This window comes from Cinclus cinclus, chromosome Z (assembly GCF_963662255.1).
Source record: "Cinclus cinclus chromosome Z, bCinCin1.1, whole genome shotgun sequence".
NCBI classification, from domain to species: domain Eukaryota; kingdom Metazoa; phylum Chordata; class Aves; order Passeriformes; family Cinclidae; genus Cinclus; species Cinclus cinclus.
In genome coordinates, this window is record NC_085084.1 from 32,266,801 (window position 1) to 32,283,209 (window position 16,409).

General features: G+C 40.6%; 1 protein-coding gene across 1 annotated transcript in view; it reads right to left on the bottom strand.

Annotated features, from left to right (window-relative positions):
• Positions 1-1,930: 1,930 nt before the first annotated feature.
• Positions 1,931-16,409, bottom strand: part of SNX30 (sorting nexin family member 30) — a 45,273-nt gene continuing 30,794 nt past the window's right edge. The window contains exons 4-9 of the mRNA XM_062512980.1: positions 15,745-15,903; positions 13,241-13,436; positions 12,392-12,591; positions 6,098-6,184; positions 5,356-5,508; positions 1,931-3,175 (exon numbers count right to left, since the gene is read on the bottom strand). Coding sequence (XP_062368964.1) covers positions 3,116-3,175; positions 5,356-5,508; positions 6,098-6,184; positions 12,392-12,591; positions 13,241-13,436; positions 15,745-15,903 — 855 coding nt within the window. The 3' untranslated portion in view covers positions 1,931-3,115. The remainder of the gene's footprint in view (positions 3,176-5,355; positions 5,509-6,097; positions 6,185-12,391; positions 12,592-13,240; positions 13,437-15,744; positions 15,904-16,409) is intronic.

The window sequence follows — 16,409 nt, forward strand, 5'->3', positions numbered from 1 at the left end:
TATACATGAACAATGCACAGTCCATTACTGAGCACAGAAAAAAAGATCTCAGTGCTTGCTTTATTGCGCTGGTGCCACTTAAGAGAAGAAACAAACGCCAAAGAAACTATACAGAAGTAACTGGGCAGCAGTGAATTATGTATCCACTGAGAGAGTCGTGCTCTGGCTATGGATTATGAGGAAAACTGGGCTAATTTAAGGACTGATGAAAGAACCACATGTTAAATAGGTTCATAAAAAGGGTGCCAACTACTTTTGGTGTCATTTTGCTGCATGTGCAAGATGCATTTTAAGGGACTTAACACTCAAAAAGTCACAAAAAAGATGAAGCTACTGCACTATTCCTGCTTCCCTTTACCAACATTTTCTATTTCTCTCACGGAAGTGGACCATCCAAAGTAAAGACTTTTATTCTATAAGGATTACAGTATAACATGTTAAGAGTTTCAGTTCAGGATTCAACCTCCCTCTAACAGCAGTTATGTGATACAACTGTCACTCTGCACATCTTATCAGAATTTCCTGCAACTTCTGTAGTTTTCCTCACTGGCATAGCTGCCCCAAACATCATGGTCAGGATCCTCCCCACACTTCACCCACAGCCTCTCCCTCAGTCATCCCATGATTTACAGCAGCTCTTCATAAGAACAGACCACTACACAGCCTGCAGGAATTGAGACCCACCTATGCATACCCTTATTACAACTACAGCAATTCTTGCAGAGGACTTCTCCTTTGAATGCCAAGTTTTACTTCCCTTGTAAGAGCTTAAGATGTTTTGGCCCAGATCACACAAGATATCCCAATCTTCAGCAGCTCCAGCCTCAACAGTTACATGCTGACTTGAACTTCACTTAGTATGCTCCACTTCCATTATGCTTCTCATGAACAGCTGTGATTATTAATTGCTGAATTCCCCAGAAGCAACACCTGCTTCAGCTTGACATAAAGCAAAGCAGGAAGAGTCCCTTAGTATTGTAAGGCATCAGATGAAACCACCTGTAGGAAGAAAACCACCATTCCTTCTAATCATCTTGTGCTCTTTATTTTAATAAAATGGTAGGAAGACTGACTAAATATTAGTTAAAAATATATTTTGCTTGAGTCCCAGTGATGTTTTAGAGTCAGCTACAAAATTCCATTTACTCCACATGAACTAATTCAAAAAGCATGTTGATCTTTCTTTGTGGAAAATAGGGAAGACTGTAACCCTGAAGGACAGAGTGTTAGATAGTACGCAAGTGCTTATCTGGATTGCTTCAAGGTGATCCCCTTAAGTACTTCCCCTGAACAAGAGGAGTCAGTGATTCTGAGCCTAACAGTAATTTAAAACAGAGTTCTCATTTACACCAAAAAGTACATATTGACATGCTGACCTTAAAACAAGGAACAGTTTTAGTACCACAAAGTTGTCACTGAAGGCTGAGCCAAAAAGAGTAATTTCTTAAAATGTCTTATATTTTACTTTTTCATGCAGAGAACACCATCTCATTAGCCTGACAGCTACCACAGTGCTGCAATAACTCATCTTGAGAGTTCCATAAAGCCACCAGGCTGAGAAGGGTGGCTGCATGTTCAATTCGTGTTTATGAAGGAATAAATTCCAAATCAGTGGTAGTACCTGGTAGGTTGTTAGAGGAGAACAGAGAAGTTGCACAAAATCAATCACTGCTTACATTCTTTGCAGTGCCAGAATGTTGCCAGAGAACAAGTAATCACTCAAATTTAGCAGTAAGCAGAGAGTTATTTATTGCCCTAAATCCCAGTATTACACTCATATGAGCCCCAACCCCCTTCACTAGGATGTTTAAATCACATCAGCATTCCTAAGGCCATTAACACCAAGTAGGCATTTACTTGAGGTTGGACTGCAAGAGCAAGTACAAAAAAAAGGGACTTGCAGAGGCAACTGCAATTCTAAAGGCCAACATAAACTACAAAGAAAATTGATCTGTAACAAGAGTAATACTAAAAGACTTGCCATGTGGTTCAGCAGAGACAGGTATGAACACGATGTGTACCTAATAGGGTACCCATCTACCCTCAGCAACCCATTTAAGGCAAGTTTCACACACGGAAGCTTGGTGGAAGGAAACATTTGACACCTTTTGGCTGCTGCAAAGAGTGTGGGAAGAGAAAGCAGAGTTCTACTTTTATTACAGCAGGCATCTTAGGTGACCAAGCCTAAAGTGACTCTAGTAAAACCCACATATAAAGCTTGGTGTAAGAGATCACCCTGCAACTTCCAGAGCTAGCTGTGGAAAAATTAGACTCATACTTCCTCCCCCATTCCAGAAACAATCCTTGAAAGGCTGCAGTCCAACTCATTCCCGCTGCTAAGCTGGTTTTGATCCCCAAGTCAGTCACAAGTACACTTCAGTAAACTGACATTACTTCATAATCACCAAGGTAAACAAAGATATTCAGTATGAACCAATAGCATGCCACACTCACAAAAACCACAGTTCATGCTTGAATTACCAGCTATCTGCAGCTAGTGTTGGTAAGGTCTGTCTAGAACCAGCCCAACTCCCAGACAGAAAAGTCTACAGAGACCATTTCATCCAGAGGCAGCACACGGGTGGTAACAAAACAGAAAATATTCTTTCCCAGCCTTTCTTTGTCCATTTAAAAAACAAAAAAAAACAAAACAAACCAAAAAAAAAAAAAAAGGGTAAGGATTGGTTTAGGAGTACTGTTTCATAGAAGCAATTATTATTGTTTTTTTTTTTTTAAAGCAAACAAAACAGAATAGTAAAAATGTCATTTGGCACCTTGCAGTAGAGTTTTATTTTCATCTTTTTAGTGTTCCACTCATCAGTTCCTTCCAGACTAGAGAGGTAAATTTTAACAAGATCCCCATGCACTTTCACCGTGAACCCCAATCACTCCATAGGATAAAGAAGGAACCATTCAAGACAACTCAAAAAGATGAAACATATCCCAGTTTAAACAAAAATTGAGGAAAAAAATTCAAACAGGCTGGAACAGATACTCTGAAAAACTAAGTGCAGCTGTCATTTCAATTAACTTAACAAGAAGTGTCCTCCATACAGCTCCGGTATGACTAGTGGTACTGAGCATAGAAGTGCTAGACTGTCCATGAAGGTACTTCTTATTTGGTCTCTGGCTTGTCTTGCAATAGTGGTATAATTGACTCCCACGCCGTAAGGCACTGAAGAAAGAAAGACAGATTTACAAAACTGATTATATATTGGTTCATATAACTTCTGACCAACCCTTCCAGAACAACAGCAAGCAAGCTGAAGAAAAGTTATGTGGGTTTTTATAGATTAATACAGAAGGGGGAAAAAAAACCAGAATGTCAAACAGCAAGGAAGTGTTAGAATAGCTGCACCTTCCAAACAAATACAACAAATTCAAGGTTTCCAGAGTCATCAATTGGCACAAGCCATCAAAAATCATCAGAACACCCAGGATTTCCAAACACTAAACTAAACTTTTCAAAACTGAAGAATACCACAGCTTTCAGCTAGGCAGAGAAACTGTTTTGAGTAAAAATTTATGTCTCTGTGGCATGACTGAGGGTGAAGACTGATTTGGACACAATGGCAGCTATTACAGACTACCTCCAGCAAATTTGTTTGAAAGAAAACATGTATTTGGGAAAACATGTATTTAATTCTGTGACACAGTGTATTCCAGTATGGCTCGGGGACTTGACTCCACTGCATGATGAACTCATAGTGCCTGGTACAGTAAACTGTAAGTGGAGTGCAGCTCCTGGTTTATTAGAAAGCCACTCTAGGCTTTGGAGTAATTTTCCCAGCCACATACACTTAGTACAGTCCTTGTACTATGTGTTATTAGTATCTTTCAACCACACAGAGCCCAGAAGTCAAACCAAGCAAATACAGACTGTGGAATCCAAATTATTAAATGCTGGAAATGGGCAAACTCATCAGCAGCTCTTATATCCACAAGTCACTGGTGACAGATACCTTCCTTCAAACCTGCTGACTGTACTGCAGATGAATAGAGTACTTCTAGTCATGTAACCTGAAACAACTGGACATTTTCTTACCAAAAAAACTTCCTTGTTAAAAGCAAAACTAATGTACAGATCTAACTGTCAATTGCAGAGGCATGGCTGGATGTTCAGTGGAGTCTGTAATATCCCCCTCCACATCAACCTTAGAACTGAGAGACCAGAGTGAAGAAAGTTCTGTGTGAGCAGTTATGAACTATGACAAGACAGGCATTGGAAGGGGACAAGGTACTGCATACAAATATTACATGGAGAAGTAACCTAACACAGGAAGAAGCCTGTGAAGTAGATGCGTAAAAATGAACATACAAGATGAAGTATAGTTTAGTAGGCAACGCATAAGCCTAGTAGTTCTAGTAGTGTTTAATATTCTGTAAATATTTAATATACCTAAAGGGGGTTTATGAGACAGCTGGAGAAGGATTTTTTACAAGGGTTTATGATGAAAGAACAAGGGACAATTGCTTTATAAACTGGAAGAAGCCATGTTTAAATTAGACAGTTAGGAAGGAATTCTTTACTTTTAGGATGAGAAAACACTGAAACAGTGTCCCCAGAAAAGCTGTGGATGCTCCATCTCTGGAAATGTTCTAGGCTGATGCTAGATGGGGCTCTGAACCACCTCCTCTATTAAAAAGCATCCCTGCCTCTGGCAGGAGGTTGAAACTTACACGACTTCTAAGGTCACTTCCAAACCATTCTGTGATCCTATGGTATCAACCACTGCATTGGGCTGCACTTTTCTAGCATAAAGAAAAATTAGATAGGAAGCATATGCAGTTAAATGTAAAGGTCCTTTTAATTAAAAATTAAAAAATCTAACACCAGATCGCAAGTACAAATGCACCAACTGAAAAAGAGCAGAGGCTAGGTATTTTCAGGACTAGTATACAAGGGACAGAATAATGCACAAAGGGACAGGGATTAGAATAATTTATACATAGCAGATGTAATCTATGTATCAGTCTGTGGATGTGCATTAACTCACATAGGTTTGTTCATAAAGGCAGAATCAAGAGATTTTTTTCTACTCTGGTACTATATACTAGAATGTGCAACTCTGGCTTTTTTTCCATCACCACTGCTGCTGCTCAGAAATTTGTTCAAAAGTGCAAAAAAGACAAGCATGCATGATAAAATGCTGTTAGAGGGCTGACTTGCAAAAGACCACTAGCCTTACAGAGTTCACTTGACCATAGCTGCCAACTCTGATGAAGAGCAGCGTCAGATGTCTAATATTAATTCTTGTCTTCAAGACAGCATGAAGATTTAATGAAGAATTATCACCATTTCAGAGGAAAATAAACTACTTTTATTCCTGCTAGTGCTTTGATAGTTACACATACCTTCTCGTAATACTGGATGTTTTTATCTGCCATCCCCATGAGTAGCTGCCTGAAGTCTTGTCTTTTGTTGTTCTGCCATCTCTCCATATCTGCTTTCAGGTCAGCATTGAAACATTCTACTCGGTCCTGACATTTCTCAACATCTGTGGGTACCTGCAGCAAAAGAAATTAAGATTAAAACTGTCACTAAGAGTGCTAGATTGCTGAATTAGCTCAAATGTTTGCTTTTGCATGGTGCTCAGCCAAAATGTGTCAGCCAGTGATACGTGCCATCTCTGTTCAACATCACACAGGCAGACTTCCCTACCAGTTAAGGGCAAAATAAAGATTCTTCCACAGCCAAAAACAATGTTCTGCAACAATACAGTTCCACAGTACCAGGGAAAGGACCTTAACTCAGATAGCTGGCATTCTGCTGAGTTACCAGGGACTGTTCTACCACTGCTTTTTTGCCTGTCACTGAACAGTCCAACTGACTGCTGGCTGTTGTTGAAGTGTTATAGAATCATCCTGCTCTGAAAGATCAATAGTACAGAAGTTGCTAGACAGGTTACATATATTCATACTTCAGTCTTTATTTCATACCAGCTTGCCAACAACAAATTTCTGTTCTGCCAGAAACTGCCTATACTGCAAAGAAGGCACCAAATTGAGGGGAAAAAAAGCAAGTTCTGCATCTCCACTCTTTTCAGGAAGCAGTGTAAGTACAAACAGTTTTTGTAAAGCAATTTTTAGTGCTAACCTTTGGACGGTCTTCTCTTTTCAAGGCTACTGCTTCCAGTTTTGCTTCATACTCTGCTTGAACTTGGTCTCTCTTCTTCAACACATTCTATGGGCAAGAGAAAAGAGAACTGTGAAGGGATCCTCTTGTTCCTTCCCTCAGCCCAGAAGAAACTCTTAAGTGATACATCTTCAGTGCCAATTAAGCCCTAAGTCAGACTTCCAGATTTACTTTGTCCTACTTCACAGCATTTAGGGAGTAGCTTTTAGTAACAAACAGCACTTGCTCTCCATCAGCTGGCAGGGGCAGATAAAATTCAAAATTTAGACAAGCTGGATGCACGCAAGATAGAAGCTGTCATGAAACCATTAATAAAACCCTGACTAAGTAAATTTAATTTATCAGTTGACTTATTACTACCCTGAAAAGCATATAAACAAAAGCATCAAAGCTAACAAGGGCAATGTAAGGTTTCTGATCCTCAAGCAGCAGACAGAAAACAGCATTGGCTAAGAGACAGGAAGACCACCACAGAAGGTATTACAGCTCCCTTTTCACTTGCAAAGACTCTTCAGAATCCTTTACATCAACCTGTCACATTTGGGTATTAGATCAAAAGTAAGCATTTATTTTAGGTCAGTCGTGGGGGGTTGCTGGTTTCATTAAAAATAAGAAAATTATGGAAAGGACAGTTTATATGAAAAGCACTGGACTGCCCGAGAGCTTCTCAAGTAAACATTTTCTTGACAGAGAATTTTCAAAAGAGAGTCAAAATGCTACCCTGAGCTTGTACTAAATCCACAAAGACCTTCAACTAAGGTTATACTACAGTCCTACAGTTTGAAAACAACAACAGGAATTAGCCTTTCCTAAGAACGACTTACTAAAAAATTAAGTTTTGTGTCTGCAAGCGCAGATGACTTATGACTTCAGGTTTCAAAAGAAGTAACTAGTATTTTTAAACTACCCTGTTGTTGCAAAGTTATTATTAAAAGTGCTCAGAGGGAAGTCAGCCAACACTCACTGTGAATTTGAAATTCTCTTGCAACTTAGCTTTGAGTCAGGTCGTGGTGTAGTGAGGCCCTTGTCAGTAAACATGTGGTACCGCATTTGCTGATGTACACTGGTGTTGCCTTGGGAGACATGAGCAGAGCACAGAATCTCCTATACATGATTCAGTGCAGATATTAGGGTGTTATATGACTTGTGCTTGCTCAACATTGCTAGAAAGGTTTTTTATGTGATATGAACCCCAGGGGTGTTCTTGGGCATTATTTCTAACATATTTAAAGCAAGCACCACATTAATAGCTAACTGTGTCTTTAAGGGCATGAAGTAACTGGAGATCCTCTTCTGATGTTTAGTCACAGTAGGAAGCTGTGTGGTGTGCAAACAAGATTGAAATTTAAGTTTGAGATAGGAGGCTGATGGCAAACTCCTGAAGCTCTGTATAGGCCAAGGTGAAACATTTCAATTAAATATAAAATAGTGAAGGACCTGCTGAAACAAGGTTAAGTCTTTCCTGTTCAGACACCGCTGGTTTAATTCTGACCTGAAATAAATGAAGTGTGTTGATTGAGGTTTTTTTTAAGTTTTGTGTTTGGTTTCTTCCAACTTTTTTAATTTTTTTTTCTCTCCAAATGAAGCCTCAACTATCTGTGGTAATTTTGAGGATGCTTGAAACACAGCTTTTCATAGTTGCTGCTAAAGCATCAAGACATGGATCGAGACCAGAGGAGATTGCCTGCAGGTCCCAGAGGAAAATATACAACAAGTGAAAGGGAGGGCAATATTTTTTTCATCACTTACAGGTCGGCCATTACTGGGTACTTAAAACTGTATTCACAAGCTCATTGTTAATGGCCCACAGCAGGTGGACTTGAGCACTTCAGGGCAATTAACACACCTGTTCTTTGAATCCAGTTTGCCAATAACTGTTAATCATCGGCTACTGCCAGTATAGATTCAGCTTCCCACACTAGCTCCAGGCTTCTAAAGGCAAAATGCAATTGCTTGAGGCCATTGTTTTTCACAGAAGCAATTTCAGTTGACTCTGGTCCAAGAGGCAATACAAAGTAGAAATACCTATTAAATCTCTCAGACTTGTGTTGCATTGATAACCTCAATTACTTAAAGGCCATCCCACACAGTTGTATAGATTCCAAAAAGAAGGGGCAATGTTGTGGTTTTTCAAACAAACATAACCAGTGGCATGCTTTGCATCCCTTTTGGAACAAAAGGGAGAATTAAGCTATTGAAGGTGAATTCTTCAGGTTTCCCCTCTTTTTATTGACTAATCTAATAGTAGCTTTGTGGATGGGGTGCCATTCCTATTTATCATTAATTGAATTTTACAAGACAGTTGATGGCAACATCTCTAGAGCAATTGCATTTTTGACCTTCTCTTGGCTTAAGAAGGGGGATGGATATGATGATGATGATTTGTAGATACAATATTTGTATGTTCATACTTGCTCTTAATTACATCTAGACAGGCTGTTAGAGCTCCAAGGAGCTACTCTCCTAAAAACATATTTATGTATGTGGCAGTGCTCATGAGTGGTCCTGTGTTACCAGCCTTGTCTGCACCTGTTAAAATAACTAGTTACCACTTAGTGTCCTATGGGACAATTCCTTCTAGATGACACAAGGTGACACCTTGCCATGTAACAGAAACCATACAATACTAGGCTGGAAGAGACCTCAAGGATTATCTCATCCTACCCTTCTTGGCACAATCTAGACAAGATGGATCAGCACCCTGTCCAGCTAAATCTTAAATGTGTCCAGTGTTGGGGAATCCATCGCTTCCCTGGGGACATTATTCCAAAGGTAGACTCTTCTCATTGTGAAAATTCTCCTCTTGTGTTCAATGAAAATGTCCCCAAGAGTTAATTTCCACTGATTGTCCCTGTTTTATTATGGGTCTCCTTGTGAAAAGGGAGCCTTCATCATATTTGAAGTCAATCCTTAAATACTGGTCGATGGTGATAATATTTTCCCTAAGCCTTCATCCTTAAGGTTGAACATACCCAGCTCTCTCAGCCTTTCCTCATACAGCAGGTTTCTCATCCCTTGACCATCTTTGTGGTCCTCTTCCAGACCCTCTTCAGGTTATCCATATATTTTTGAGTGCAGGAGGGATAAAAACTGAACACAGTTGTGGCCTAACAAGGGCTGAGCAAAGCAAATAATTGGAAAGGGTCTCTTCTAGACACTTCCAGCACACATTTTAACTCAGGGCCGCAACACCAGCTTCTGTTCTGCAAATCTTTCAAACAAATCCAGAGGCTTCCCTCAAATCAGCTAATATTCTATTCAACCAGAAATACTGGGCTTTGACTCTGTATGTGCAGCTCCCTCAGGCTCTTCTCCTCAGGTAAACAGTGCTCCTGAAGACATCAAGGCCTCTTCTCTGAACAGGGACAGATAATCTGACAGTTCTTACTCGAGAGACATTCAGCCAGCTATAGGCTGCTCTATAGATCATGTACCCATACCTACACCAGGGGTACAGTGTGCAACAAAAGAAAGCTAATCAAGGTTGCACTGAACTCCTAGTACCTGAAGAGTAACCTTCCATCAAGTACCCTGTGCAAAAGCTGTGCTGTGTAAGACCAAAACAGACCTTCACCTCACAGCAGCTGAAGAGGACTACTTGAAGAGGAATGCACTGCTAGTGAAGAGGACACCCCTTTCAACAGAAAGTGTCCAGCACTCCAAAGGTGCACTCCTTACTAACTTTGGTTATTTACTTAGTGTTATGGATTCTGCAAGGACAGCTCCATAGCCCCTAACTTCAGAAACAGAACCAGGCTGATGTTTTCTTGCAAAAGAAAACTGCACTTTGTAGGACCTGGGAGAGTTCAGTTTTGCTATCTGAGAGGGAAGGAAAATACCAGTGGTCTGGCTTGGTTAACAATAGTTTTTGTTCTTGATTTTCAAATTTTAGACTGAGTAAAGCTATTAAGATGCCCAAGACAGACACTACACAGCATAATCCTTTAGAGCACTAGAAAGTCAAGTCAACAGTCTAAAAAGTTCAAGCTAAAAAGCAAGAGTTTCTTTAGCTGAAGAAGTACTTTACACAGTTAAGTAGCTGTTGGCTTGGAGACAGTGCCATTCTAAAAGAGCTCTAAAAGGCCAAAAGGAAGCCTAGGTGCAAGTCTGCAATGCTACTCTGCCTGTGGTGAGTGGTGATTATCTGCCTAAAGTACCTCTTCAGCTAAAGAAACTCTTGCTCTTCAGCTTAAAAAAACTTCCCCTGCCATATTTGTGAAGAGTACTCTCACAATTCAGCTACCCCCTTCAAATGCCATCTTTAGTAGGCATTTTTAGCATCAAAACCCAGATGTTCTGTGTAAAAATATTTAATCACAAGCCTCACGATCTGTTTATTTGTAGGCATGCTCCATCCACCTCTACTTCCTACAGTTCAAAAATCCTGAGACAAGGCTTCCTACAGCTCACTGTTAATAGATCCATAAAGAAAATATACCTCATTCATGCCGGGGTCAAATTCATGATGACAAAAGCAAAGAATATACTAAGGGACTTAGTGAAAAATCCACTTGCAAGAATACCTTAACCACACAGATGTAAAATCCTATAACGGGGAAAAGACATCTACAAGTAAGTGTTTAAATTCTCAGTTTGAGAAGCATAAGATGAGATTAAGATAAAGATGGAGAAGGACTACCATGTTCAGACTTTTAAGTTTACAGTGGACTATTAGATCTGTAAAGGAGTGTGTATCATACCCTATAGCTTATAGCAGGACTGCTATATATATGTATGTGACACATACTGTGCCACGGCACATGGTGAAAAGTTCTGATGGACAAACTGAAGTCCTTGATACCATTTTTTAGTGAAATTTACTCAGTAGTTCTTTTCCCCATAAGATGTGATAGATTACCAACACTCCTTAACTTCAAAAGAATAAACGCGCATTAAAGTAGTGGTGGGGGTTGGGGTTTTTCCTTTCCTCTTTGCCTGTGGAATCTCTTCCCACTGACATGCTAAGAAGCACTTATGGCTAGGCCCTAGAACTGATGGCTAGTTACAGGGGGAGGCTCCCTGTTTTTGGAGTTTCTCTTGCAGGGTGGGGGGGGGACACCGCAAGACAAGAGGCAAAGAAGGCTGCTGGAAAACCTTGCCCCACCATCCCAACGCTGGGGAGCTGCTTCTTCTGGTGTTGGACCCTGAGCCCCTGCTCAAACGCTCTCCTGCTTCACCTTGCTATCTCCAAGCATCCTGCTGGAGCACCAGTACCGACACAGCCCCAAGGATCCATGAGCAGAGCCTCTCCTCCACCCTTCCCATGGGGACACAGCCTCCATCACCCCCAGTGCTCCTGCAGCCACGCAGGATCCCTGAATCTGTCCCTGTCCCCCAGGAGCTGGCTGGCACTGACTGCCAGTGGGATGGGAACAGCAGCACAGGGGAAAGGTGTCCACAGCCAAAAAAACTGTTACTGGGGTCCTGTCCTGGCCTGTTTGTTGTCAATTTCATAGTTGTTGTTTTGTTGCCTTGTTTTACATATATATATATCTGTAATATTTATATGCCAGCAAAGAACAATGATTCCTATCTTTGCCTGAGAACCCCTAATTCAGAGGAATGGATTTACTAGCTCCATTTCAAGAAAAGGTCCTGTTCTTCCCTTGCACACACCTCTCTTTTTCAAAGCAGGAAAAGTAGCTTTTATTACATCTGCATAAGGAGTAAAACATCAAGTTCTTAGAAAGTTACGAGTCACAGAACACCATCTTTAAGCAGTTACTTGGTATGCAGAACTTCATAACAGACATATCATGCCTAGGGTACAGGGATGACAGAGGAAGCAATGTCTATCTTTTGGATGCATAGTTTTAAAACAAGGCACTCAACTCTGTCGCATACAAGTGAGAGAAATTGCTAATGTTATAATTCCTGTTGGACCGGGCAGTGAACTTCTAGTGAAGAGCTGAAGCACAACTGCCTTCCATTCAAAGAAAGGTTCTAGGCAGCCACAGGATGTCTCCTGTAGAGTACCATCTGCCACACCAATGAAGGGGCAACTCTGCAACAACATGTACGCCCTACAATACTTACTCTAGCTTGACTGAAGGCCAGAGTGGACCAGTAATGCTACCTATGCAGTACCCTGCTATTAAACATAGCTTTGCTTTGGCTATTATAATATCCTAGTACTTAACGTATTATTTAGTCCCCCACTTTTCCCACTACCACCATTTCTCACTGTTAAAAAAGAATGAATTCGCTAATTTTAGGCAAACACAACATCACTTTCTGCCACAGGGCTCTCTTTACCTTCATTGACTCAGCATACAGTATGTATTCCCTAAGCACAGGCAGGAAGTCTTCTGTCATGTCCTCACTGAGTTCTTCAAGAGCTGTGCAGCAATTCCCAATACAGGCAGACACTCCTTCCAGTGGCTCTGACAGCTCAACCTCCAGCCCTCCCCAGGTTGAATAAACAGGTCCATATTCTCGTAGTTCCACCAAGTATTCTGCAAGAGGCACATGGCAAAATAGGTTAACAGATTATGAGCAAGGCACAAAGATGTGCAAACACAAAATAGGAGAAATTATGCGCCCATTTTGAGTAACACTAATCCCCACAGGGAGTCAAGACTTTGTTGCATTAGCTTCTTAACAGACAGAGCTCTACGGCTGCACAGGTGACAGGTTCAAGTTGCCTCTTTCTTAGCTTTCCATTCCTACAGACTTCCAATACAAAGACTCTTGCACCTTTGCAGTAGGTAAGGTCAGTTCTTTAAACATATGTAAAACTTAGCTCTACTAAGACAGACGTGTAAAGCTTGTCTTCATCTAGGAACTCCATCTGTACTCTTCCAGGTAGCATCTACAGGTTCTTCCACTTCCTAAAAGTCCTTCAAAAAATTACTTCAGCAAGACAATAGGTTGGCATAAAAAGTTCAACTTTAAAATATATATTTGGAGAGTTGAGTTAATATCAGATACTGTGTTAGGTTTGGGGCCTTTTTAAAATCTGGAACAGGCATTTGATTCTGCCCTGTGTGTGACTTATTACAGGCGAGAATCATCAACACAAATTGTCTTGATCATGCTATCAACCAGAATAAGACACAGAGCATTCAGATTGACTTATTATGATGGAACACCTTGTGTCCTTACCCAACTGTTCCTTGATGATCCGTTGTGCTATTCTGTCAATGGTACCAAGTTTTAGAGAGAATGTGTCTAGATAATCCCCAATGGCTGCAAACTCCAGCGGCCGACTTCTTAATTTGTAGCCTCCTGTAACGTATTTGACAGACTCCCCCATCTTTGACAGCAAAGCCATTCCTTGCTTTTTGTAGACATTAAGATCCTAGGAATTAAAACAAACAAACAAAACCAAAAAAGAAAATGTTTAGGAATACCCACTTACATGATTAAATATTAATACAGAGAAGGATACCTTCCAAGATCAAATCTTGTGAAAGCAAGAGATTACATGTGACATGCAGCCTTGAACAATGGCTTGCTTTCTACAAGCTATACAGCTGAGCACAGCTCCAAGGCTTCATGGAAGTAAATTATCCGGGAGAATAGTACAAAGAATATTAGAAATAACTAAGCAGCCCAGCCTTGCATGTGGCCATACTTTCCCATGCGCCTGTATTCTCACCAGGGAAGCAGGCTTATTAACAGCTCTGGTTCCACCAAAACAGTTCACATCATTCATCTACACACACTGCTAAGTCATAGCTACAATACCAGTATACAGCAGATGTACCAGTTGGCTCTGATGACCTGCTACAGGGCCACACATTACACACCTATTTGGTAAGCAGCCTCCTCACTCCAGTTCTGTGGTCAAACAGAAGGCAAGCGAAGACTGCATGGAGAGAAATGCAGGATGGGGAGGCCAGCAAAGCTTCTCTGCAAGAGAGACTGTAGCTCAGGCTGGGTCAGATGCAACCATGTTGTCTCCACAGAAAGTGTAAACTTCCTCCACACTCCTCTACACATTAGCATAAACTAACTTTCAGATAATCTATGCTAACAAGACTGCTTGCCTACAATTTTTATGGGATTTCACCTTAACAGTACACCAGAAAAAAATGGTTTTAGTTAGCCAAAATGCTGACAACTTTTCATTTTACTACTTCCAGCAGAGGTCAGTATTCAACATATCAAAACAGGAGCCATAGTTCAGTTAGTTATCCTATAGAGCCTGAGGAAGAGATGTACTCAAACAAAGTAGGCCTGTAGAGATCAAGAATTCAGACATATTTACAGACTAGACTAAAAGCTTAAGTGTTCTTAAAAAAAAAAACAAACCAACAAAAAACCAGCAGCCATCTTCAAAACATGCAATATGGTATTTCTTCCAAGTACTTAAAGTTAAGTCAAATATAAATCTGATTAAGAAAACCTGACATCTTAGCAGCTACTATAATTTTCAATTATGTTTGCATTTAAATGCAGTTTGACTTTTGCTTCCCACATGTCCTCAGAGGCATCAGAAAAGATCCTTGAACTCAAAATTATTCACCCACTCTCAAGCATTCCGGAATGTTACAGGTCCACACCCGGAACACAAAAAACTGTTAATTTCTCTTTTTCAACCAGGAGGTGATCTTATGACTTTCTGTAGTAACTAAATTTGGAAGTCCTAGCACACTGAACTGACACCTCACTGTTCTACTCGACCAAGTTCAAACATTAGAGACAGCAGAACAAGCGTCCTTTCCCCTCACTTCCCAGGATGCTTTGTAACCTCAAGGCAAACTCTTCCCAAAGCAGGGGGTGAAGCCCTTTAACATTCATTTCACAGGGGTGGGAAAAGACAAAAAAAAAGCAGCTAAGAAAGCTGCATCATGCTTGGATACATCAAAAGAGGAACAGAGCTCTATGACATTTAATGTGCTAAAGAAATTCTGCATTTCTGGCTTGTTTCAGTGGTTAAGTTCACCATGGAGGGGAAATAAAAGAACACTGGAGATTCAGTATTAACAGTAAGCAGAGCATGGACCTGAAGTGAGCTCAAACATCACATTTAAGTGAGCAAGAGTAAAGTGTCTTTGGAAAGGCATGCTTTTACAGCTCTTCTCACCTACCTGGTAAAACCCAAGCATAGCTGCAGGTCTTTCTAGTCTTATTTGAAATGCAGTTCTAAAGAAAGCCAAAGAAGATTGCACCATTCCTGCATGAGTCATGCAGAAGACAAGCATGAAATTGCTGGCTGAGAACAAACAAGAATGAAGCCTCAATGCTTGGTTTTGAGGGCATCAAGTGCAAGCAGTATAAAAAGCATGGACAAGATAAAAAGTCAAGAAATTTCCAAGCTTTTGTGCAAGGGAGACTTTTCTTCCTCTCCCCATTCCCTCCTCCCCAAAAGAAGATTTTGAAGTCTACAGTTTTCTGAATTTTTATTCTCTCTTGCATAATAGGAATATGTTCTAATCTACAAAACAAGCAGGTCTGGAGAATTAAATTCATCAGTCTGCAGAGAGGATTCCTCTTCCCTTCATGCACAGGGAACCCATACTGTCACCACACACAATAGTCAATATTTTAGAGGAAGCTCTGATCTGCACATGTAGTTTTGTTAATGCCTTTTTTTACCCTCAGAAGGGATTTCAGAAGGGATTGCAAAGGTCAACAACTGCATTTGGAAGTTACTGACTTACCTTAGCTGTGAGAAAGACATTGAAGTGTTCATTAAAAGACAGCACTGGGTGATCAGTTATTCTCTTCAAGAACTTGTCTAATGCTTTCCTCCTTGTTTCCACAAACTCTTCCGAAAAGCGATCAACAACACCCTTCACCACAAATTTTTCAGGAAGAGGCTGTCAGAGATAAGCAAACAGCATGAGATTCAAAAAACCAAAATATTGCTTCTGTTATTTGGAAACAAACAAAACAATCAAATTCCAGTCTTAACAGGAACTGAAACACTGTGTTTGCTAACAGGAACCATACTTCAGATGGGATGCAAGCTGTGCTCAGAATTACCCTTTAGCTGGTCTCACTTAAAGCTAGTCATTCTACTGAGTGACTTCAGCTGAGAGTCACACCAGGGTAGTCAGACAGTACTCACAGCATAGCTTAGATTGCTCTCCTTACTGCTATCCATGTTCAGGATCCAGCTCTGAAGAGATACCAGAAGAGCTGCACACTATTTATAACAGAAAAGCACACGTGCACACACACACACACACACACACACACACACACACAGTGTTGAAGCATGGCTGCCTGCTCTCTGGAACTCAGAAAATTTGACAATTCTACTTACTCCCCACACACCTTCTTGAACAATTTAGAGCTTTTGAACAGAGCCCTCCTTTAAAAT